At 39.0% G+C, this 26,404-nt stretch overlaps 1 protein-coding gene across 2 annotated transcripts in view; it reads right to left on the bottom strand.

The window, feature by feature from the left end:
* Window positions 1–6,854: 6,854 nt before the first annotated feature.
* Window positions 6,855–26,404, bottom strand: part of dph6 (diphthamine biosynthesis 6) — a 45,730-nt gene continuing 26,180 nt past the window's right edge. The window contains exons 13-15 of one of the 2 annotated variants that reach the window (XM_065267335.2): window positions 19,364–19,603; window positions 12,845–13,226; window positions 6,857–8,073 (exon numbers count right to left, since the gene is read on the bottom strand). In XM_065267335.2, coding sequence (XP_065123407.1) covers window positions 7,955–8,073; window positions 12,845–13,226; window positions 19,364–19,603 — 741 coding nt within the window. In that variant the 3' untranslated portion in view covers window positions 6,857–7,954. Of the gene's footprint in view, window positions 8,074–12,844; window positions 13,227–19,363; window positions 19,604–26,404 lie in introns of both variants that reach the window. The other variant, XM_065267336.2, reaches the window with a different exon arrangement.

Raw genomic sequence — 26,404 nt, 5'->3', positions numbered from 1 at the left:
CACTCTCTCACTCACTCACTCATTACTCACTCACTCAATCAATCAATCACTCACTCAATCGCTCGCTAACTCACTCAATCGCCCATTCACTCAATCGCTCGCTCATTTTATCACTCATTCAATCAATCAATCACTCCCTCACTCAATCACTCGCTCATTTAATCACTCACTCACTTAATCACTCAATCAATCAATCACTCAATCGCTCGCTCATTTAATCATTCACTCACTCATTCACTCACTCACTCACCCACTCACTCACTCATTCAATCACTCACTCACTCACTCACTCATTACTCACTCACTCACTCACTCAATTGCTTGCTCGCTCATTCAATCACTCACTCAATCGCTCGCTAACTCACTCAATCGCCCACTCACTCAATCGCTCGCTCATTTAATCACTCACTCAATCAATCAATCACACCCTCACTCAATCACTCGCTCATTTAATCACTCACTCACTTAATCACTCAATCAATCAATCACTCAATCGCTCGCTCATTTAATCACTCACTCACTTCATCACTTAATCACTCAATGACTCACTCAATCGCTCGATCGCTTATTTAATCACTCACTCACTTAATCACTCAATGACTCACTCAATCGCTCGCTCATTTAATCACTCACTCACTTAATTACTCAATCAATCAATCACTCACTCAATCGCTCGCTCATTTAATCACTTAATCACTCACTCACTCACTCTCACTTAATCTCTCAATCGCTCTCTCACTCGATCGATTGATCAACCAATCGCTTGCTCTCTCACTCATTCACTCACTCACTTAATCATATAATTTCTTCTGGTTCTATGAAGTCCCTTCTTCAGAATGATTGTGTAGTTTGTTTAGTGTGTTGTGTTTTGACATCAGCTTAGCTTAGCCAGATGCGTTTGAGCTTAGCTAGCGACTGACGTATTCCTGTGGGCGGGGGTTAATACAAAAAACTTATTTTGATGTCATTCAACCGGGAAGTAGAGGGCTGTAGTCCAAACTGGCAGTTCACTGTAGGCTTTAAAAGAAAGGGGAATTCTTTATATATCACTTGGTATTGAATTTTGAGCTTAATCATTTTGCAGGTGATATTTATGGTCTAACAGCAACATTACACACTAAATAAAGTTTGAAAAATGGGATCAGGACAAACGGGACATTTAAATAACTGAAACCATAGCTTCTCTGTACTCATACCTTGTTTGTTTTGGGCTGAGCCCTTTAACACAACCAAAAAAAAAAATGGAAATGAAATATAAAGTGCTTCAGGCAAAACACAGGAGGGCAGTCAACGAATCTCTTGCACGAGTAAAGACCCTTGACTAGAATGAATTGAACACATTTGCTTGAGTCTTCTGCCGCCTGCTGGATAAATAAGGTCAGACAGTTTGATGTTGAAAACGCTTTGTATATTATTGCCCTTATTGTTGACTTGAAAGGGAAAATGTAAGTGTAGCTGGGGTTTCCCAGTGAATCACATTTGTTATTTATTATGTTTAGTAATCAAAATGTATTTGTTGTATGTTTGTGTGATGTTATGTAGATTGTGGCTTTAAAATGTTATCATTGGATTTGCAACAATCACTTTGTTACGCCTGGTGTAGGGAGTTTCTCGCTGTGTGGCTAGGTAAGACGGTTAGACACAGTGTTAAAAAAATCGAAAATAACAGTGAGGAATTGATTTTTGGAATTGGAATCGATTCCAAAAAATCCAGAATTGAACAGCCCTCATTTTCTGGATCAGATTTGGCTCGTATTGATAAGGTCGTAAAGACGATATTAACTCCTGTTGTTGGGAGCTGATCTTCCAAATATGGTAGGGAGCACCAGGCTTAATGTATTCAGCCAATCGAAACACCGTGGTTAGCTGGCCAATCGTAGCACACCGCGCTTTTCAGAAAGATGAGATTTGAAGAATTCAAGGTGTTTCAGAGAGGCAGGGCAAAGAGGAGCAACAATAATGTACGGTATGTGGAAAATAATGTGTTTCTTCGACCATTAACCACGTGAACACATTGTATGACACCAAAAAACGTTTTTAAGTAACGCAATAGGGGCTCTTTAACAACCCTCTGTCAATCTGGGTTTGATTCGGAGGTAAAAATGATCTGATGGTACATCAGCACACACATACATAATTTTAAAATGATGCAATTAAAGCCAAGTCACCAAGTTACTACATGTATTAATTATATAGATTTAAGCTTATAAAGCATCGAGCAGCAGATAAATATCCTATACGTACAAGCATGAGATGAGTTTATAGTGTACTGTGTTAGATTCTTCAGATGATTGAGAGCTGTGGGTTACCGCTCGACTGACCCATGAGCCCTCATTAAAACTGACATTCATCGCTTCGGCTTACTTTACAAAAACTCATCTTTCATTTCGATAAACATTAATATCCCACGGGCCTGCGCGTCTGAATGCGGCGCTGCTAAACGCGCGCTTGTCTGAGAGCGCGGAACTACAAGCGCAGACACGCGCGCCGCTCCCGTGTTGTTCCTGACATCACATCACACGTAGATCATCAGAGATTTGCCGGTGTGTTGTCCCTGAGCAGGAGATCAGATCATCTGAAGATCTGCAGAGTTTCTCACTGATTCTCCAGACGCGACGCGACGCTTCACAGAAGACGCGCTCGCTACCGGAGAAAGATGAAACACAGGCACGTGTAAAGCAACGCATACATGTGGCAGCACATATTGTTCTCTCTCAGGTCGTCTTCTGGGCATTGTCGTTTGGGTTTGATTTTTTTTCTCAAAGTGAGCAGGCGCTACTAATCGCTTCAAAAGCTCGCGCTGGCTGTCTGCTGTTATCTGCTCATTATCTGTCAGCTAAAACAAAACTTTACTGTAACACAAATCTCTCAGACTTGGACCGAGACTAATGCTGCGTTCCAGGCAACCCGTAACCCGTAACTCACGAGTTCAAAACCACGCCTCACGACTCTGAACTGGGAGTACATCGATCTAGTACGAGTTCACGGGTGGGAAGTCACGGGTTTGACTGCCGTTCCAGTGCACTTTCACCGGTAGAAGGTTGTAAAAACACGAGTTACGGGCTGCCTGGAACGCATAAGGTCGTGAGTCGTGGTTTTGAAGTCGTAACTCACGGGTTTAAAAACCTGCCTGGAACGCAGCATAAATGTATGATGTATAGTTTATGAAGTGAATGCAGCAAACAAATAGCCCAACGTTACTGTGGACAACAAAGTCCGAAATGTATAATGAGGTGAAAGTGTTATATTAACTATAATTACTAATTAAATAATTACTTCATGAAATAAGATAGCACACGTCTGTAAATGTCTGCTAAAGATCTGGAATATATTTGGTGTGTAAAAACATCTGATAAAGGTCAGAAACAACTTGCAGACATCTTCAATGTGTCTTTAAAAATGTATTGAGTTACAGTTACAAACTACTTCCTAAAAGTGTCCAGTAACTTAATCCAAGCACCAGAATATAAAAGTAATGTAATCTGATTCATTTTGGATTCCTTCAAGGTCACATATATAGGTTAGGTTATGATTTAAAAATTGTAGTAAAAATATTACAGTCCAATCTATTAACTACATATTTATTGACTGAAGCCATATGTTATCCTGGGACGTTTTCAGTGGTAGTTTCCAGCTAAATATACAGCTAAAACTTTTATTTAATTAAGAAGAGATTGAGAAGGGCCATTGTGAGGAGACTCTTGGGTTCATTTCTACAGTTTTTCAGGAGCAACTAGAAAACTTACAACTGCAATCACAACAACCACAGAATTTGACACAACAAACACAACATTTTAGCTCGGATGATTTTCCCCGTGGGATCATGGTCTCAATAAGCTGTGATTCAGTCTGTCTGTGTTATTTCCACAGGCATCTCACGTGAGTCATTACTGATAACAGAAACATGAACTACTCTAAAGTCAAGCGGTGTTATTATACAAAAATAATCATTCATTTCATTATAAGTCAAACCATTGTAATCCTGAAAGTAAAGTATCCACATGTTTTATAAAATGTAAATGTAACTGTAATCTATGTTTTTTTGTGTAACTGTAATGGATTACAGTACTAGTTTTTGTATCCTGATTCAGTAACCCTGTTACATGTAATCCGTTGCTCTCCAATCCTGTCTATATAAAAGTCTCAGAGACGATGTATTGCAGGTGAGCAAACACTAAAACAAATCCTGTAGCGTGCACAAAATCAGGTCCATAAAGACGTGGATGAGCGAGATTGGTGTGGATGAACTCGACTGCCCTGCACAGAGTCCTGACTTCAACCCAATAAAACATCTTTGGGATGAATTAGAGCGGAGAATATGAGCGAGGTCTTCTGGTTTCCTGGACAGGGATTAGACTAGTCCTAGACTTAAATAAATGTGAAACTGAAAACTTGCACTGACGTATCTTAAAATACATCAGTGCCCTTTTTTTTGCCTTAAAGGGGACAGAGAATGAAAAAACATTTTTACCTTGTCTTTGTTGAATAATGGTAGTCTACCCGCATTCATGAACATACAAAAAGTGCTAAACATCTCAGTCTCATAGAAATTCCTCTTTTAGAAATGTCAGCCAGAAAACGGCCCAATCTGAAAAACTGATGCTTATGACATCACAGGCATTTAACTGCCCCTCCACTTTAAAATAATTGGCTACATTTTTTGAGTGGCAGCAAAGTCAGCCAATCAGTAATGAGATTGCAAGTTAAGCCAGTAGGGGGAGCCAAATAGGTGCAAAACCACTTGTTTAAAATCCCCCACCCTAATAGAGCTATCTGAGAGAGGTTTTTAGGAAGCATCTAAGGTATTACAGACCCAAACAAAAAAATTTTGTCTACATGTCACATCACAGAACAAGAATACCCCGTTCAATCATTCTATGTCACCTTTAAAATGCACGGCAGTATTGTTTTTAGTAGGGCATGTTTGTTAAAACTAGTAAGATTAAGGATGTAGAATAAGGTTATACAGAATCAGGCATTAATTTGTGCTTTTAAGTATTAATAAACAGCCAATATCTCAGTAATATTAATGCTAATAACTAACCAGTTAATAGTGAGGATTATAAACTACACTAGTGGTGTGTTACCATTATTTTAACCAAAGTATTTAAAGTGAGAAGGATAGATAATAAACATGCATTTTAACCTTAGACTTTAAATGTTGATGTCACTATTGTTTTATATATCATTGATCTACAGTCCATACACAGGATTTACTTCAATTACATCAGAAGTTACTGTCATTCAATTACGGAGTAGGGTTAGGGTAATAAAAATAATAACAAAAAACAAATGCAGAATAAATGAAGACAACAAACAGCAAAACTGTTCATATAACAGTAGCAGGTCATTTATTCAAGCTGCAATGCATATTGGGTAAAATATTCAAATCCAGAGACTTAAATAAGCTAAAATAAATTGATTCAACTCAAAATATCTTGTTGAATGAGAGAAATCATGCAATCTGTGCATTAAACTTAAAAACCCACGTAATGGAGGACATTTTTAGTGTTTAGGGTTAAAACAAAATAGGGGTTAACGGTGTCCAAGAGTCTTTTCTCTGTGATTCAAACCTCACCACTGTTGGATGAGTTAGACAAATTTATGAAGATCTTTAATTTAGGAATTCACTGTGAGATTGACATGAACCACTTTAGTTACTTCAACAACATCTATTCCCTCTGTTTCCACCCTGATAAAACAAAACACACACAAACTAAAGAAAGAGCAACATTAAAAACAACCACATGAGGGCAACACACACCACCAAATATACAGTCTGTCATCTCATCTCAACACAACACACCACACCATATACAGTCTGTAATGTTAACACAAAAACACACACACCACTACAGTCTATCATCTAAACAACACCACAACACACCATATACAGTCTCAACACAACAATCACATCACACACCAAACTGATATCTGAATGCAGTCGGTGTTCACAGAGTGTCTTTAAAAACACTTCATGTGCTGTAATTTTACGGTAAAGTTCCGGATGAATGAATAAATATTCATTCAGATATGGAACACATGAAATATTTAATGTTGAAGCTAAGATGACCCACACGAGTAGCATGAAGGGTTTTTTAATATGTCAGTCTGTGATATTAAAGTGGTGTAGTGAGAGACGGCTCTTTAACACGCTCAAATGAAATTAAACTAATCCCTGAAGAGATGTATACGGTGACACACAACAATGTAATGAAAACACACACAATCAGAAATGTACCTGAAAAGCCCTTTATTTAAAATTCTTAAAAGCAACAAATGAATTGGAAAAACAATGTAAGAAGTTGTCAAAGAATAATAATGTGTAAATAACTCTAACCTGGTGAAATGTTGTTTCATTTTCAGGTGCATTGAACAGACCTAATTATTGTAATTGCACCACAAAATCATATGATAAAAATACAAAAAACTAGTTAAACTAAAATATATGTTAAGATGTTTCTTCAGTTAATGAAGGGTTATTGAGAGCTGTATCTACAGCGAGAGGTTTTTCTACACATCTCTGCACTCTTACACTCTTAGAACGAATGTGTTAAAAACAACACATTAGTGTTGATTCTGGGACAACACACTAACTGCGTTGTCCCAGAATTCACCCATCTCTGTGTTATTATTGAAACAACACATTTTGTGTTACTTTTAACACAACATGTGTTATATTTTAACACAAAATCAACACAAAATTACACACTATGTGTTAAAATTACACATAATGTGTTATAAGCTTACCACACAATGATGTGTAAAAAATTAACACATCCTTTCTAAGAGTGTAGAAAGGATGTGTTAGTTTTTTACACATCATTGTGCGGTAAGCTTTTAACACATGATGTGTAATTTTAACACATTATGTGTCATTTTGTGTTGATTTTGTGTTAAAATATAACACATGTTGTGTTAAAAGTAACACAAAATGTGTTGTTTCAATAATAACACAGAGATGGGTGGATTCTGGGACAATGCAGTTAGTGTGTTGTCCCAGAATCAACACTAATGTGTTGTTTTTAACACATTCGTTCTAAGAGTGTGTGAAATCTTCAGGTCTTCATCACATCTCTGATATTCTGCTTTGAAATATTGAGAAATTCACCTTTAGCGCTCTCTACGACAAACTGATCTATAAAGTGTTAGGGTTACTTTATCACTACGCTGTCTTATATGATGACATGTTTGTCCTGTGGCAGCTACCTTAACTTCTCTGTGCGTCTTAAAATAGAGGGGCAGCTGTTGGTTGGAATTCACAATCTCACCACCAGATGCCACTAAAACCCCACATTACACCTTTAAATAGACACCACACTTGAGTGGGTTTTTCCTAAAGAGCAAAGTTTGTAGGCGAGTTCCAATTTTGTTTGCGACTTTGCTGCATCCAATCTCAAAAAGTTTATAAATTAATGATAGAACATTTACAAAATATCTTCATGATCTTTACATGAGATCATAATCGATCATTTTGATCCTTACAAGGTACTGTTGACTATGGCTAGAAATATACCAATGTGACTTATGACCAGGGTCACAGATTTCATTTATCTTTGTCTATTAAACTAACCGAAGCATTAGTCTTTAAACGGTCTTCAAATGTAATGTCACACACAATAATAACCTAACTGAAAGATCCCCTTCTGACATCACAAGGGGAGACAAATTTCAATGACTTATTTTTTCACATGCTTGCAGAGAGTGGTTTACCAAAACTAAGTTACTGGGTTGCACTGGGGACCCAATTATAGCACGTAAACATGAAAACAGTCTGATTTTCATGATATGTCCCCTGTAAGTTAAGTGACAAATTATGTTTTCCAGAAGTTGATTTAAAAATGCTGTATTTCTTGAAAGATTCATGCTGTGTATTAAAGACACAAAGAAAATCTTTCAACATCAGTAAATTGATGGTCTGTTGTTGGTTTGAGTTTCTCTGTGAGATGATTTATTAAACACTGAGCCAACAGGAGACCTGAAGAAGACGACGGTCAGGCAGCGCCTCAACAGGAACAAGAGCCACAGCGGGAGCACATCGGTCCGGATCCTTTCTCAAACGTCTTTCCAACCCTACGGTGAAAACCAAAAATCACAAAGTCACAGTTAAACTCGAACTTTTCATATTCAAGCCTCTCTCTTTCTATAAAGAGCTCAGGGCAATTAACCCTTCGACCAAAGAACACATAAGCATTCCTCAATTATTGACTTTCTCAAATCCTTGACAGCTGTAGGTCTCTGCTCAAATAGCACGTGGCATATGGTCAGCACGTTACTAAACACAAGCGTGTATTCACAAAGGAAAAGAAAATCTTTAGTTAGCCATTAGCAACAGATTAGCAGTTTGTACAACGCTCCGGTAAAATTGATCGGAATTCCATTTGAAAGAAGGTCTGTAAGCACAAGAGGGAATCTGATGTTCTCGATGATGTCCACTACAGTCAACAATGAATAGCAGTCATGTGATGGCTCTGCTGTTTATGAATACGCTCATTACTGAAGAGCACTCATTGGTTGTTTGTTAAGTTTCTTTTGGGTTGTCGACCCATAGCACATTGAGCATTCATTGATTTATATAGCACACAAATAAACAACAGGAGTTGACCACTGTGCTTTACAGAATAAAAACCTAGAATAGATGAAAAAACATTAGTAGATATGAACATCATTTAAATGAAAAGAAGAAGATGATGCTTTAGCTTAAATGTGAACTCAAACATAAGGGAAGGTTATTCCAAAGCCTCGGTCCGATAACCGCCGAAACCATGATCCCCTCTCGACTTTAACCGTGTTTGAGGCTGGGACAAAGCGCAAGTGTTTGTGGACGCTAGACACCTGCCATACACGTTTAGATTTAAGAGTTTAGATAAGCAGGAGGGCAAAAGTGAATTTAGGGATACTTCAAATGCTTCTCATCTCACAGTTTGATTTGGAGACTTCATCACAGATCACAGACATTATGTTCATATTTGACAACTGCACTTAAAAATCTGTCTGCAGTCTTTTAAATCATTGTAGGTATTCCAGCATACAAATAATAACAGAAGCACAGGTGAGATAAAACCAAAGCATGGGTGACTCTGTCAGATCTTTAAAAAAAGACTTTACCCTTTGACAAAAGTTTGAGATGAAAAACTTCATCTGAACTTCTGTGTTTGTGTTGATCAAACTTAAATCGTCATGAAACCCTCCTGTTTCAGCTCCAGTCTACCTCACTACTTAAATGGGCGTGGACGCTGTGAGAAGAATGACGATGAGTGGGCGGGGCAACTGATATGAGTCTAACCCATAGACTGTAAAAAAAATATGGACATAGTGTCCGTGATGTCACCCATTGGTTTGTGAAGATCATTTTTGAAGCTTAAAGTAGGCGTTGCCTGCGCGTCACCGTGAATCACTCGCGGATAACCAAAAATGGGTAAAGAGGTGGGATGTGTGGAAAGCTGAGGTGGCTGGTTGCTCAAACCACAGAAAAATTTACTAGAAAAATTCACCCCCCTCACAGTTGTCATGAAGGGAAAAATTCGCTATATGGATCAAAAACACTTTTTGTACCAGGCTGTAAACATATTATTTTTTACTGTAAAGTTGGGCATTTTAACATGAGAGGTCTATGGGAATTGATTCCCTTTTGGAGCCTCAAGCGGCCAGTCCATGACAGCATCGCGAGGAAAATCATCCAACGTATTTACAGAGTGTGCGTAATGGCGCAGTCACGTTTACTTTACTATACAGAACCGTATCCATGTGAGATTATCCTGAGCCCCAGACACCGGCTGACCTGGCCGCATGGAGCACATGCACGCACGCACACAAGCGAAACGTCTTCACATTGGATAAGATGACGCTATCTTATAAATGAGACAATGACCGTCATGACGTACTTTGCCACGTCACAGTCATGATGTTTACACGATATGGAGTTTAAAACCAGAAGACAAAAATATCACAAAAAAGAACTAGTTTTCTCCTAATGTTAAAATTAACAGATACTAACATGGTCTTCTATGATGTGCAACACAACTAACTCTGTTAACATCTAAAAAAAGTGTTGGTTAGTGTTTCATGACGCTTTAAACGACTCCTCCAAACCCAAAAGGCAACGACCACTTTGGTAGCCCCGGCCACAGCTTCACGTGACACACGTGTGGCAAAGAAACTCACGAGCTTTTCACTCTGGGTTCAGCTGCACAAGGAGATGAAGTTGTGTGACCTTTTTAAATTCAATCAGACGTTAAGGGCCTGGAAATGAATGCATTTCTATGTGTTTGAAAAACATCTGAATGAACACTGAAAGACAATCAGTGAAGTTTTGAAAGGAAACCGGGACAGAAATCATTCATAAAGAGCGCTCTCAGCATGACATTTATTAACGCTTGGGTAAATTACTCAAAGTAAACTTTAATCTTTTAGTTTTTATGACGCAGTAATCTCTGGACATCAGATCAATGCTGGACAACACTTGAAAAACACCTGTACCTTCATCAGTCCATCAAACAGATGTTTTCAGCTACTGTTTAAACAACAAATAAAGCTTACTGTATATTTCATGAAAAACATTGAGATCTTTTTCTCACTGCAGACCCCACCTGTGAAACTTCCAGATTTAAAGCGTCATGACCAGATGTCATTTGTGATTATTGCTGTAAATGACCGATTTAAGATTTGGCTTTTATTTATAACATGATAAATACTGAAATAAATGATTTTATTGACACTACGCTTTGTTATTCTGCACCAAAATACCTGAACTTGGCTAAAACATTGATTATTATCATCTCGGTGTTGACTTTAGACACATAAACACCTGATGATTCTTATATCGATTGTTTCAGGAAACTCTTTTCTATCATTAGAAAGTGAAAACAGACCATAATATTAAATCACACGAACGACAATTGAGTCAGTGCAGGGCAAGCAATGAATATACTATATGAACATTATTAGCTCCAAAATTTCAGGAAGCGTTTATCTGTTTACTTCTGACAAGATAAGCAGCTTATTTTAAAGACATTTTAAAGCTGGTTTGGATGTTGGTGCATGATATCAAAGTCTCAGTATGACACGCAGTGATACAATAAAACTACATGTAAAGGACTGAAAAATGACTTTAGCCTGACATCTTCTATTAGATGAAGTTATTATTAGTAATCTGTTATCTATTGACATTAGGTAATGCACAATGGACATCATCAAACCATTGTATTTGTATTAAGTAACATTAATAAAGATAAGATCTGTGGATTTTAGCTGCTTTCAGTTGACGCTTCATCTTTTATTTTGACTCCTCTTTGGTTTAGCCAACCGATCCATTTTTACGTTATTAAAACAGGAAGGCAAGAACTGATATCACAGTTTCACAAGTGCATTAAAAATCAACTTAAATAAGTGACGATTGTATAAACACTTGCCTAGGTCATCTTTTGGCGGACCACTGGGGGGGGGGTTTGGCGGACCACACTTTGAGAATTACTGCTCTAAATGATAATCTTATCATTGACGTACACATGATTTTAATAATGCATTATTTCTCTTAGGTTTAAGAGTTTACAGGAACAGAAAGTAAATGTGAGTATACACAAAGATTTTAACATGAGTGTTGAACCCTGAAGGCGTTTCACATTCTCTATAAAACACTCTGCCTTTTGCCGTAAGCCATTAAGATATAAAATAAACAATTGCTGTATTTACATACGGTCTTATTTCTTCTTTGACTATTTTTATATCTGTAGATATAAATCGAGAAACCAAACTTATATGAAAGCTACAATATAAAGAGTGACGCAGTATTCATTGCTGTTAAACCTCAGTTTTAGTTTTTATATGAAGAGATTAGGTGACTTTACTTTCTCTGTAATAATGTGTGTAAGAGACGTCTTTAGTCATGTTATAGCTAGGGTGGCCATTTGTGCCAGTTTCGCCGGACACGTCCCGAACATGTTTTCGGGTTCGTTCTCCGGAAGTCACGTTGCTCGACCGCATACGTCATCGAGGTTCTCACATTTCAGTTAAAATACATTAGAAAATTAAGATTTATTTCTTTTAAGACATACAATCATTGTAGTTTCGTTCTTACCTTGAAATGTAACGGTTGCTTTTCTTTAATTAAACCTGAAATATTAAACCTTGATGACGTATGCGATCGAGCAACGCGACTTCCGGAGAACGAACCCGAAAACATGTTCCACCCATGGCCACCCTAGTTATAGCTATGCTATATGGTTTAGATTCACTTTGTTGTATTTGAGAATATTTGTTTAGATATGTAATGATGTGTTTCATCAAACATTAATAACACATCACCTCCTTATGTAACTGTTTAAAAGAGATATTAAAGTGCACATATGAAATATAAACACACAATACAGGCACAGGCAGTGTTAATATCAAACAACACAGCTGCTGAGAGAAAATGAATGAAATATGAATAAGATGAAAGTAACAGAAAAACTTAATAATCACATAATAATAATTTTAAACTAAATGTGACTCTTCACAGCATTAGCAGTCAGAAAGAGCATTAACAACACTAAATCATTCATTATTATATTGAACTTTAAAGTGTAGATGACCTCTTCCCAGTCTGTTTATCTGATTGTGTTTGACCTACGTTACAGGTAAAGTTGAATATTATTTCATCATTGAAGACTTCTTGACATGTCTTGTGTTTTACTGATCTGGTCACACAACAAAACCTCACTTTATCCTGACTTCATACAACACCAGAGTGAGATTACATTTTACATGAACTATCCTGTAAATATGTTTACTGTATGAATGTCTGTGTGGATAAATGAATATGAGTGCTGTCTGAAATGAGAAGATGTTATTAGTAGTGATGTACCTGTGGCGATGTCTGTGATGGATGGATGATAAAAGACTCTTGCACACAGCGCTGTGAGATTCTTCTCAGTTTTCTCCAGAGCGTCCCGGACTGAAGACAGCAGAGCATCAACGATTCTTTCAGTTCCCGTCAGCTCTTCTATCGGCTTTACCGCTTTAATACACAAAGACAAAGAAATGGCGGCGTATCGGCCGCAACCGGACTGCAGTAACTGGCATTCGATTGTGCCGCCCGGTATCTGTGATGTCATGTGACAGGAAGTTCTGTGTCTGGGTTCATCATGGACAGCGATGACATGCAGTTCAACTTTTGCTCCTCGAGGTAAAGATGACACGACTTCAATGCTGCTTTGAATCAGAGCTGTAATCTCCTCACGGTCCGACTGTAAGAGACAGAAAGAGACATCAGGTTTATGCTAAACCACTCGACACACAGACCACTGGTGCTTACGTCACCCGCTGAGGAGTTTTTTATTAAAGCCATTATGCAAACATCGTAAACAATACAGTAAAAATTCACAAATGCGTAGATGACTTTTAAAGCAGACTGTTTAGAAAAGAAACAGGAGTTATTATTACAATCAGTGAGCGGAATAATGAGAGAAGAAAGCGCAGGTTTGTCTCTGTCGTCTCCACTTAAAGACATTTAATCATCTCAACCCGTTCAACATCTGTCAATGACCCAGACCAAACATCTTACACACATCTTTAATCATTACAACTTAAATGCTTAGGCAATTCTCACTTGAATTGGAAATGAGCATCGCTCTTCTGCACTAAATGATTCTCTTACAGTACGTGTCCATTAAGATCCGTTTCTTCTTCTTTTCTTTCCCTCGCTGTAAAAACAGGAGCTATTTCTGTACATCATTTCCGCTGCAGGGTTTGAACCTTGAGCAGCCCAAAATAAAGATGAATAATGAATCTTCTGAACTTAGAAATGAAAACCGTTTCCTTCTAATTACACATCTGCAGAAATGAGTATTAATAGAAGGTGAATTTATCCTTATTGTTAAATAACAAATGCATCAAAAACAACTAAAGAAAATCATCTGTCACGAAATGAAAAAGCTTTAATAAAGGAATTTAGTTTGCGTTTAAGAACTCAATGCTCTTTTAAATGGATTTTATTCCATGAAGGCTTCTCGATCTTCTCAAGCTGAATAACTTTTACTCACGTTTAAACTGATAAACATCTTAAGAATATGTGAGCAAAATAAAATCATATCATGGTTCATATAATAATTCATGTGTTTCAGATCAATCTTACAAATCCTTTCTTCACATCTGTTGAAGAACCCATACAGGGTTTAGATGAATCCAGGACTAGGCCTTGGTTATATTAGGACATTTAAATAGTTTTTACAAACATACTTTATAAAAACAATACTGTGTGCATCTTGAGACAAAACAAAGCACTGATATAAGTCAAGATATGTCAGTACAAGTATTAGAACAAATTGTAAAATTAAATCATTGTTTTTGTTTCATTTGTTTTATATGTGTTGTTGTCGCTTCATAATATTATTATTGAACTACTGATGGCACAAGGACCTTTTTGGCAATGTTTTTTTATTCTTGTGTAAACTGCAGTCAATGGGACAGTCACAAAAAATATCTAAAAATGTACAGCCAATTGGAGGACTTGGTGTTTTAGAACGACACAAGGGTAAGTGATTTATGATCAAATTGTCATTTTGGGGTGAATGATCCCTGTAAACACCTAGCTGCCTGTGTTGACTTCAAAACCACATTACAAACAAGTAAACTGGTTTTAGTTTAAGGAGGTTTCAGGCACTTTTTAGCAATACAATCTCCACAAAACCAGCGTGAATCAGTAAAAACCGGCAAACCACTTTAGGTTACTTTAATCGTGCCAAGTAACACACATCTACAACATTTCATCAATTTATCATCAACTGGTATTGAACACAACGGCTGAGATGCACAACAAAGGCATAAAGTTAAATGATTCCAGACACGCGCTCATCATTTCAGGACAAACGTTTATTAGAAAGCCTCGATGATGACTTTAAATGATGTCATCTCTAGAGTTCAAATCTTTTATTCTTGGCTGGCGTCTGGGCCATTATCAGTCCTTCGACATTTTTCTGTTGGTCCGGCACAATGCGGACCTCAGACAGAACACGCGGCGAGTGACACTCGTCTGCTAATGGAGGACAAATGAATGTTTTATACCGCAGCAGTTTTGTTGTGCTGTCAATAGGAGCAAAAAAACACTTAACCCGCTTTTCAGTTTGCTGGATCAATTTTCATCCACTCATCCCACCGCACGAGAGCCCAATAATGACGGGTTACGTACACTTTATTTTGAAATTCACTCAAAAGCGCGCTGGGATAAATCACAGTCGGCACCGTGAACCGCTCCACTTAAATCCAGATTAAACCGGCAAAGGTCTGACTGTGCATCACAATCGAAGCACTTCAGCGTGCCATGAGCGCACAGACACCAGTAAACAATACGAGCGCGTGTAGCGTTCATTCAGACGAGTGTGAGATTAGCACTCAGCCGGTAATGAAGGGGGGTTGTTAATAGCTCGGAGGGGCAATAATACGGCTGATGTTCAATCCAGAGGGGCTTGTTTCATGCATTTAGCTGAAGACCCCTTGGCCCCGAGTATTCAGCTTCTCAGCGTGGGCCTCCAACGCAGCGTCGAGTGTCTCTCCTTTATGGGTCACCACCCCAAAAACCCTCCAACCTGTCTTGAATGATCATCTTCTGTTCTTCATGTCATCTCACACACGTCCACCTCTTTCAGCGACAGGCTGTTTAATAATCCAGCACAATAGAAAATGTGTTAAATGTTGACGTGTTTCTGTTAAATTCATCCGTCTACTGCGTGAACTCATGAAAACAGGCTCATATTTCAACACAGAATGATGCAAGAAATGATATTTAGATGAAAATGAAGTCAACTTTTAGGAATACTTTACACTCTCTTCAATCTTTTATGTCATCATGCAGGCCATTACTGCGTTAGTGTTTCTCTCAGGTCCTGTAGGTGACACTTGAAAGCCCTGTTAGCATTTCTCACTGTGTTTCTACGCCCCCCTTTCTCTCGCCCAGAGATGGAGGTCATGCAAGTGGAACAGTAAACACCATAATAAGGATTCAGGGTAAAGTCGTCTCTCAGCAGGGTACTGATGGGTTCGGGAAGTAAAGCGTCACATTTCCTGCCCAGCGTGAAGCTCTCGTGAGGCGTCTCTGTGTACTCGTGCGGTGGGCCGTGACTCCCACTAAATTCTCCACAGCACCGGCTCACTTACAGCACCAAACGCAGCTCGACGCCTCCACGTAACCCAATGAGAGATGAAGAACCTACAGCAGAAGAACCGGCTACACCACACCAGACATCACTACAGTAAACACACACTGATACTGGACCAGCTGTGCAATGCTTTTAAACATCATCTTCCTAACTTTACTTTAAAGCTAAAATATTAATGTCATGAATAAAAACTACAACAGCATTTGTGTGAAATCAAGTCAATATCAGCTGTATGTGAATGTAAATGTGATGAACTTTCAAATGAAGTCCTCTCTGAGTGTTTGATCTATCAGACTGAAGTTAAACTCTACCTGTACTCTTCATTAACACACACACACACCACATCTGACTCCAATTAACCCTTAAGACTCCATCACACAGCCCATTACAGACATTATGAACGCTCCACAGCTTACAGACGGACACAAACATGCTGTTATTATCACATCTTACACCTGAGCAACAACTCCATCAACGTTTGATCCGTGAATCAACAAAACGTCAAGCAGAAAATAATGTGTGATGTGTAAACACTTATTAGACTTCTGTGCTGTATTAACTTTATGTGCTTCTGCTGATCTCTGATCAGATCCTGCAAACCTGAGGGTCGTAAGACCTAACTACTACAGTAACTTTCTCACCTTGTAGTTTTGTCTTGTTTTCAGTAAAAATATCAAAAAATTCTTAAATCAAGACGCATTTGCTCATCAAGAAAAATGACCTAAGAAATAAATCTAGTTTTTAGACATGAATTCCTGCTTAAAACAAGCACAAAATCTGCCCAACTTTTTTCTTAAACAATTCAATTTATTACAGATTTATTTCTTAGGTCTTAGAAAATGCATGTTGATTGAAGAATTTTCAGATATTTTTACTGAAAACGAGATAAAAGTAAGAAAGTAAGATTTTTTGCAGTGTAGTCTACAACTGCCCGTAAAGTTGATCTTAAAGTGACACCATGTAATTTTTCAACCTTCATAATAAATTTTCAAGACCCTTGTGATAGTACATCGACTTTAAATAGGTTGAATGACATGTCTACCATAGCCTGCCGGGGTCTGTATCACTTTTACTCGTATTTTAAAACTTAGGGTTTCTGGTAGTAACCAGAGCACAAAAAAAAACTACAAAATTCGACTGCTTTACGGCATACGTCACTTCCTCCACACAATTTGTTTTTAACGTGAATTTTGCTGGAGGCTACTTAAGGAGTGTAGAGAGCGGTTTCTAATATGTGACTCTGTGGCACAGTCTTTAGTGTCACGGACCTATGACACGGGCGACCCGGGTTCGATTCCCCTTTAAGGCAATTTTTTATATAAACTGTTGATTCATACATAAATGCGATGTTCTTTATAAATTACGGCGATTATATTGCATATAGTTCCCTGTATTCAGATGCTGTGTTCACGTATTTACCTTTCTTTTTACTGTGTCTATGATATATTTACATTACAATCCAGGATGCTATAGCACTCAAACTTGCTCACAGTGTAAAACCAAACCCTATTCATTCACCAATCAGATCCGAGCGTTTCTCTCTTCTCTCTTCCTCATTTGCTGCGTTCCGCTGTCACTCGCGTGACGTATTACAAAGCGGCAGACCTAAACGCATCGGTTTACTTGGATTTGGAGCGATTTTCACACAAAAAAGAGGAATAACGAGCGCCATTGCGGAAAATCCTGGTGGCGAGGGAGAGAGAGAGGATGCAACAATATTTGTTTGGAAAAAGGCAAGGAAATACGTCTGGTCGTTTCTGAATTGGAAGGCTGCAGCCTCCGGAGGTCAAATATGCAGGCTGCACACGTCATCAAGCCTGGGTTATTAAGGTAAACTGAGCATTACATTCGCAAGTCATAAGCATACTGCAACAATTTACGATTAACTAAGTATAATAGTCAACTTTGTAATTGTTAATATTGTGAAATAAGACAGTCTTGATGACGTATTAGAAATACGACATCCGGAGGCTGCAACCTTCAGATTGAGAAATGGCTTCTGCCACGACGAGTTCCTCATCAGAAAGTTGTAACATGACTGCGTTTCTCCCTGTTGTCTCAAAATGTTGATCGTTTAGCATTTTAAATGTTTAGTTTTTAGTTTAGTTTTAAGGTTGGCCAGTTCCTTTCCTTTGCGACAGTGCTGCGGCGCTTGTGGGCTCTAGGGGCGCTAGAAGTGAAAAATACGTGTCTAGCACCCCCTAGTGGCCAAAAGTTTCATGGTGTCCCTTTAAACCTTAAAAGCTGGAATTGCTTTGCTGGTATAAAAATCTCTTATGTGCAGGTCACTACAGGCTGGTTATTAATGTCTTTTTCCATTGTGATAACATGTTTATTAAAGTTAAACTCTGTCTGTTGTTTTTAATGATGAATAACACTGTAGTCATAAGTAATTCATTGATGGCCTTTTGACTCTGGAGTGAATTTTTGATATTTGAACTCTCAATAATCTTCATTATTCAGAGGTAATCAATAGTAGTGTTAAAGAGCGGCCAGTGTCAGAGCTGATTGGATGAGGAACAGATCTCATGAGCCATATGGAGGCACAGATCAGAGAGGCAGACGTGAGGAGGGGGGGGGCAGATAAGCTCAGAAGAGCTCCAGGGGGCAGGAGGGTGAATTAGGGGCTCGGAGGACGACATCTGCCTCTGTGCCGAGCTCCATATCATTACAGTCGTACACCATTCTCACAATATCAACTTTTCATGAGCTGCTAAAGAGCAGCGACATCTAATCCCGTGAGCTTGCTTTGAGGGAATGATCTCAGAGCAGATCTAAACGCAAGATTCTTACAAATCAACAGTTTATACTCAGAAGACGACTTTCATTCATTAGCATTTTAATCCGAGACACGTAAAGACTTCAGAGGATTAAACGCTTTTCGTGGTCTCTTAAAAAAACATTAAATAATAAAGCAATGGAGACTATCCAAAAACAAAGATGTTAATAAAAGAATTAGGATAATATCGTGTTAGGTCCAATAACTTTAAACTCCTGCACTGTTATCTGAATAATTCACCTGGTCTATTGTTAGTGACACCACTGATTTCATCTCCACATATGATAGAGAAAAACCACAGTTGGACTTTGGTAAACATGCATCAGATGATGACGTCCACCCGTCTAAATTCTGGCAGTTCTCATTCAGAAGAAGCTTCATTTTGAACCAAACGTAAACCGAGAAAAGATTCACAGTACAGTACAGAAGATCATCACCAGATGAACCGTACCTGGATGTTGTGTAGTTTTCTGCTCCAGGCTGCCGTGACGGTGGGGATATATTTACGGTGTGTGACGTATATGTGAGCCTGCATCACGTGATTTAACGTCAGGCTGGACTTCACAGCGCCCAGAACTTTCTCCATATGACTGAAGCAAAGCAAAGCCTGAAGATCCACCGACCCGCTCACCAGCTGCATGGTGCAGGGTACCAGAGCGATCTGACCCGCACAAAACACGGCCTCGTCCAGCTGAGAGAAACACAATGACACTCATTAAACAAATAACAACTGGACAAATGAAATCATACTGAGAAAACATCAGGGTGACAACAAGTGAACAAAAAAGTCTTTAATAAAACCTGAGAAACTTTTCCGCACTAATGAAGTACAAAGCAAATAAGAGACATCGCTGTTAATTATAGCGTATAACACACCTAACCTTATTTATTAGTCGCAAAGCTTAGTTTCTAGCCTGTTTGTGGAAAGTGTGATTATTTCTGTCATGGAAAAAGATGCAATTCATTACGGTTATTAAAGTGTTTGTGTTGAAGAGCACAGCATCAATTAATGTGCTGCACCTTCATTGTTATTTTATCACCTGTAGTTCTCCTTTCACACCGGCACTGAAGAACAAATCATCTGCATTAATAACAACGTGATAATTAGCTGGGAATCCAAAAGTCTCTCTCCTGGATAATCCTACGGCTAAAAATACACCCAACCAACCACATCGGGTATGCAGAAAACACTGTGGCATTTAAGGGTCAGGTCCTCTGGGACGAACGGATCAAAGCGGTCATCGCTCTGTGTCTGCAGGTGATAATTGACGATGTTTAGCGTGCGGTGATCAGAGCTGACAAAATCTATTGATACACGCGGCCAATTAACATGCATGGCTATGGCATTTCTAAAGAAGATTACCAGAGTAAACCCGGACCCATGGCATCAATGTCAATGCGGCGCTCCACATGAGACCTCCACATGAAGATGGCATCCTAACACAACGCAAAAGATTTATAATGACTGTAAGTGTAGTTTGGAATTGATAATGCCCACAGTATGCACTAAATTTTCACATGCTTTATTGCTTTGAATCAGTTGTATCTTTACGCCTGAAACGGTTTGCACTACCGATCAGGTTTATAAGATGTCGTAGCACGCACGCGTCGAAGGCCTGAAGTCGTACAGGCAGACAAATGAAACGCATTTAGTTCTTAAAATTGCACAAATTTATACAAAGCACATTTGCTTACCGATTCAGAATGAAGCCAACATCTGAACGTTTATTCGAAGCCCAATGATTCAGCGTTACGCTTTTACTGCCGCATACACAAATCAGCATTGTACGAAATAACAGATCAACAAAAACGGCTTTGCTGGGGGGAGGAAACAGTCACATCCATTTCCATAATCGTATGGGTTTCTTATGATTCTCTGCTCCTGGGTTCACTTGTCAACTTTGATGAATCTTCAACAGCTGCCCGGACCGCTCAGAATTACCGGGACGGCAGCGGAGGCAGGGGGTGGGCTCACGGCTTTCAAATGGCAGATCAATCAACGCATCATTTACCTGCGAGCGTTATTTGGCGAAGGCAGAACGCCATCCATCTATGCCTACACACGTGTATCACCCAGACGTCAAGAACAAATCGTCGCTGGCGTTCCAGTTATGAGCCATCAACTGCCATCAGACCTTTTGCTCTGAATCCCCGATCGGGCGCGACGCGCAGAGAAAAGCCAGCCTTCAAACGGCCGGGAGACGTTGGGGCCTCAGAAAAGGCAGAGATTTTGTTGATTTGAATTTCAAAAGCCACCAGGGCGAGACCTCTCGACTATTCTAATATTTAAAGTATGAAACAGGTGTGCGGTGATCAATTATTAAGAGCTTGGCTCAGGTGACTTTGGTTGGTTGGTTGGTTGGGGAGCGCTGTGTGTAACCGCAGACACGAGGAGATCTGGGAAATCTGATTTACATAAAATTAACAGTTCAAAAGAACAACTTCACACACACCAATCAAACCTGTTAATTGACTGTCAATGGCGTGTCCCTGAATATACAACACAACTACATTATTCATAGTTTGAGCTGACATGGACGACAGTCCAATTTGCATGGCCGTCCAAAATCTGATCAACAACTACGATGCTGCATGCATTTTTAATAGAGTCGACAAAGACTATTAATATTCAGTGGGGTCAAAACACAGCGCCTTTCATTTAACTCTTTATATCTGGCAAGTGTTTTACAAAACCTCGACTTTTAAGACCCTCAAGTCTGGGGATAAAAACCAAATTCTATTCTGTCAGTGTTTCTCTGCTCATGTGCCGTTTCAGAGTCGTCCTTGTATCAGACAGTCGGCCGTTTCTTCTCTATAGGAACGCAAAAGAAAAACCTGCTAATTATTACTGCCATTAAAACCCTGCACTTATATTTCACTCTGCCAGAAGGAACAAAATGGTGCCAAACATTTAAAAAACAAACAAATAAAAACTTAACTCTTTTCAAAATACTTGACAAATTGATATTGACTGCAGACACCTCTTCTATTTAAAATAAAAACTATTTCTGCTCTCAACGGGTAAATGCACATTTGAACCCAAAGCACACACATTTAAATAACATACAGTATGTTTATCAAAGCATTTAATGTCGTTCATTAGAAACATTGCAGAAGAACGTGGAGAAGATTTGTAGTGAATATAAATAACACAAACTCTCTAAAAACACTTCAAGACACAGAGAATGAAGCGCACGAGTCGTATAGATCAAACAGGGGAGCCCCTCGTTTAATGATATTTTATAAAATACTTTCATTTATCCTAAAATCTGTGAAATTAAACCTCAGAAAAATAAGGCTACTAAGCAACAGCACTACATTGTATCATTTAAAAAGTTTTGATTACTTCAAATTTTAAGTTTAAATTTTAAGTTACTTCAAATTTTAAGTAAATTTTTGAAATGTTTTATGTCATAAAGGGATTTAGGGGGGCACATGGGGGAAAAGATGACTTCTACCATAGGCTTTATATTTTTGTGTGACATTATACAGTGTTCAATGGTTTTTTTTAAATTACGCATATTTGGTAAAAGAGCTGCATCACATGATCAATGTGTCTCATTTTTGAAACGGCTAATAATGAGAAGTTTGTTTTCTCAAGCGTGCGTCACGGTGAAAGTTCACGCAGTGGATCTGAATGATGGGAGATCTCTGTGGGAGCCTCCACGCTGAAGATGTCACTTCACAACACATGGCCAGCATTTTAATTGTCTTCAAGTTCAATCTCTGAGGTACAAGAATCTCATTTGTGTTTGTGTTTTCAGCTCTGGCAGCGAGGTGACCTTAAAGATGCGCTGCTGTTATTTTTGGCAGTGGATGGGTAAAGTGACCTGATATTGATGAAGAGTCAGACCGGCTTGCTGTGGTCAAGGACACAGGGAGGAGAAGCGTCCTCAGGTATGCTAATGGACGAACATCCCTACTGAATCCTCATGCATAATTGATCCCATGGAGATCCAGATTTAAACAGCATACATGATACTAGTTCAGACTGAGCCAACCGGATATGAACCCATGTCACAGTAGGATTACGTTTCAGTTCTAGGTGAGAAGATTCTCAAATCAAGCACCAACTTTGTTGAACGGTTTGGTTATTTATTCAGTCGATCTTTTGGTGGTTAATCATCTGGTCATGATGACAAAATAACAGGTGACCAAAGCATCTGAAACAGCGCAGCTCCACGGGTCAGCGATCAATCGCTGTTGTTTCACAAAAACACTTGAGCACAGACCTGATCAATATGATGTGCAGATGTGTTTCGTTTGACAGTACATGGGTTGGCGATGGACGATGAGAGATGAGCTGGCGCTGATATTTGCCCCGAGGAAACGCTGCTTCTTCAACACCCGGCGCCCAAGAGAAGCTCGGCACAGCTCACACTAAAGGCCGCTTGATGTCTCGTCTCTGAATTTTTATTTGCTTGTGCCGAGCTGTCACAGGAAATCAGTGTAACTTCAACAGAGATAGAAATAGCAACATGAAATTCACAAAGGAAAAGCAAACGTGGAGTCTGGCACGCTCTCCTCTCCTTCAAAAGATCAAATAAAATATGCAAAAAAGTCCAAAGTAATTCTGACAGACTGTAAGACGCGAGAGCAGATGAGCTGGTGTCCATGTAAACTTCCATCACCGACAATGACGTTGGTCCCCCCCCTCCCTGAACCTTCCCGGCCATCTGACCCCGACATGCCCAGAAATGCCTGCATGAGTACCGCTGTCACGTCAGCTTTTGTCAGCGTTATGCTGATTATTTGTCTGTATCTATCGGCTGTTTGGAAAGGAAGCAAGGTCAGATGGTGCTCTTCGCATATTACCCACAATGCAATGCATCAAACACCAACTTTCATATTTACATTGTTAGATACCATATTTGTTTACAATTAATGTTTACACATTCAGATATACAGTAAAGGTTGTAATGCGTTTTGGAAATTGAGGACAGTGTAACACCGTCAGATGTGCTGTTTAAAGACAAGAAAGGAGAAGGGGAGGGGGGGCATTTTTAGTCTTTGTAGAAAAAAAAAATTGCCCTGTCTTGCTGCTTCTTTGACAAATTGGTTGTGAGGCTTTTTTGACTGATGCACATACCGCAAAAAATCACGTCTGCCGCGGTCCCCCCGTGACCTGCCCGCGGGACACCGCAGTGTGTGTCACTCGATCAAACCGGATCTTTCCAGGACAATGCAAATTATGACAAATTCCATCATACCGCATTATGCCCTTTCCTGCTAATCTCCCTAATTCGAGAGAATGGGAAGATTTGGCCGTTTCGGCCGAGGGGCGAGATGTCGGACTGAATGATGCTACAACCTTCAGCGGCATCTCTTTCTTTAAAAACATAACCGAACGGAAAACAGCTCTGTTGGACTCATTGCAGACGGGACTGCGGTCCAGACGATGTTTTGCCGTGGTTTTGGTGGTTTAGTTTCTTCCACACGGCGAGCGGCACGTCAAGACACGTCACGTCACGCGAGCGGCACGAGGTGCTGTGGCCTATAAGGCCGTCGTATGGTAAAATCCCAGCCGCCTGGACACACAGAGGACAAACCTGCAGCACAGCGCTTACAGCAAAACAACAACCTGCAGGACATTTAAACATCACATACACACAGACACACACACAGACACACACACAGGCAGCTACTCATGCTGGTCAACAGAGGGCAGTATGACTACAGGAAAAACACTGAGATCCTCTTTCTCTACCGGTACACTTCTTATATCTGTGGTTAAAGAGAACTAAATAATATTAGATCTACTTACCCACAGAAAGCTACTAACTAACTAAAATAATTAATAAAAGTTATTTTATACAAGAATAAAACTTCAGAATGGAATTATATAAAAGCGATTTATATTTTCATGAATATTATTTATCATCTATTAGAGTCACAGTATTTTCCCTGTGTTATCACTTAACTAAAAGCACAGAGATAAATGAAAATGTTAATGATTAAAAAAGGTTCATTATATAGACCATGAACATTTTGTAGTGTTTTTTTTTATAGGAATGAAGCATCTTTAAATGAACAGTAATAATATTTTTCATTGTGTTTTTATAAATAGCACTTTTATGTGTTCAACTTCCTGTAATTTATGAAAATTTTAATAATACATACTATTCATTTTATTAATAAATACAATTTCTTAGCCGCTATTACAGTACTGAGATACAGGATTTGACATAAGAAATACAAGAATCTGGAAAGAAATCAATGTTTTTTAATGTTATTTTAGGGTGGGGTTTTCTTAACTCTCATGGAAATAAAATTCCAATGCAAAATTATCAGACATTTCTTCATGAAAAACACAATAGATAATTGGGCTAAATGGGATCTAGACACACACACACACAGCCAGAGATTTTTAAATGGCTGTAAGTAAATGAAGACAAAACTGTAAGGTCTCTCTGTTGCAATACTAATGTTTCAGAAGCTCGTGTTTATTTACTATAAATGATCATATATTGAGAATTCATGAGATGAAAGAGAGAAACGAAACTCATTTGTAATCTCTGGCTCTTCTGTTTGGCCGCGTGTCAGTGTCTGTCCCATCAAACACAGGCGTACAGGAACAGAGCCCTCGTTACCATAGCAATACAACCACCGTACCGCTCTCCTCCTCTTCTAGATGATGATCAATTCAGACAAGCACTCACTGGCTTTTCTTCTCTTCTCATATATATTATTCAGTTTTATAGTAGCCAAGAACACAGCCATTCACCACATCAGACCATCTCATGGACACAAGTTACAATGACCTTCCCACGACCACAACATATACATCGTATTTATGAACAGATACTGCCTAAAACACAACAGCATTAAAACAGACACACATCATTATCAGCATCATAACAACTTCCATGTAGGTAGATGTGGAAATCTCATGCACTACATGACACCAATATACAGTCAATAACTACCATACTGTTAGTACTGTTGACCATACTAACCACAGACACATTAAACCCAGTGCTGGGATTGTGTTTGTAAATGCTGATGGGTCAGACTCAGGCACTAATAATACATGATGACTATTCAGAGACAATCAGGATCAGTTGTCAGGACGAGCACATTAATGAAGGGTCGAGAGCACCGGCGCGCGGCGAGACACAGGAAGTCTATTCGCTCTGACAGATCCAGTTCGTCCAGTACGGTCTCCCACTACAAGCTCATACCAGTGAAAACAAGCAGTGAATAACACAGAGACCGACTGATGTCACAGCAGGTCACATGACCACACCAGAAAACATCTCATGATTCCTGCTTCACACCGACTCACTTCTGTCTCATGACTGTAATGAATGTTTTGGGCTGATTTTGAATGTTTGGTTAATGAATGTTGAGGGAAATGACGACTCGTAATGAGATTAACAGCACTAAGTCTCATCTCATCCTTTCAGATTCAGTGATGTGCACTACACACAGCTCAGGATGATGTAAATAAATGAATGGTGCTGCATGTGGGCTCAGTAAAGATCTGAATCTG

Source organism: Paramisgurnus dabryanus, chromosome 17, assembly GCF_030506205.2.
Source record: "Paramisgurnus dabryanus chromosome 17, PD_genome_1.1, whole genome shotgun sequence".
NCBI lineage: Eukaryota > Metazoa > Chordata > Actinopteri > Cypriniformes > Cobitidae > Paramisgurnus > Paramisgurnus dabryanus.
This window is presented reverse-complemented; position numbering and strand designations above follow the sequence as displayed.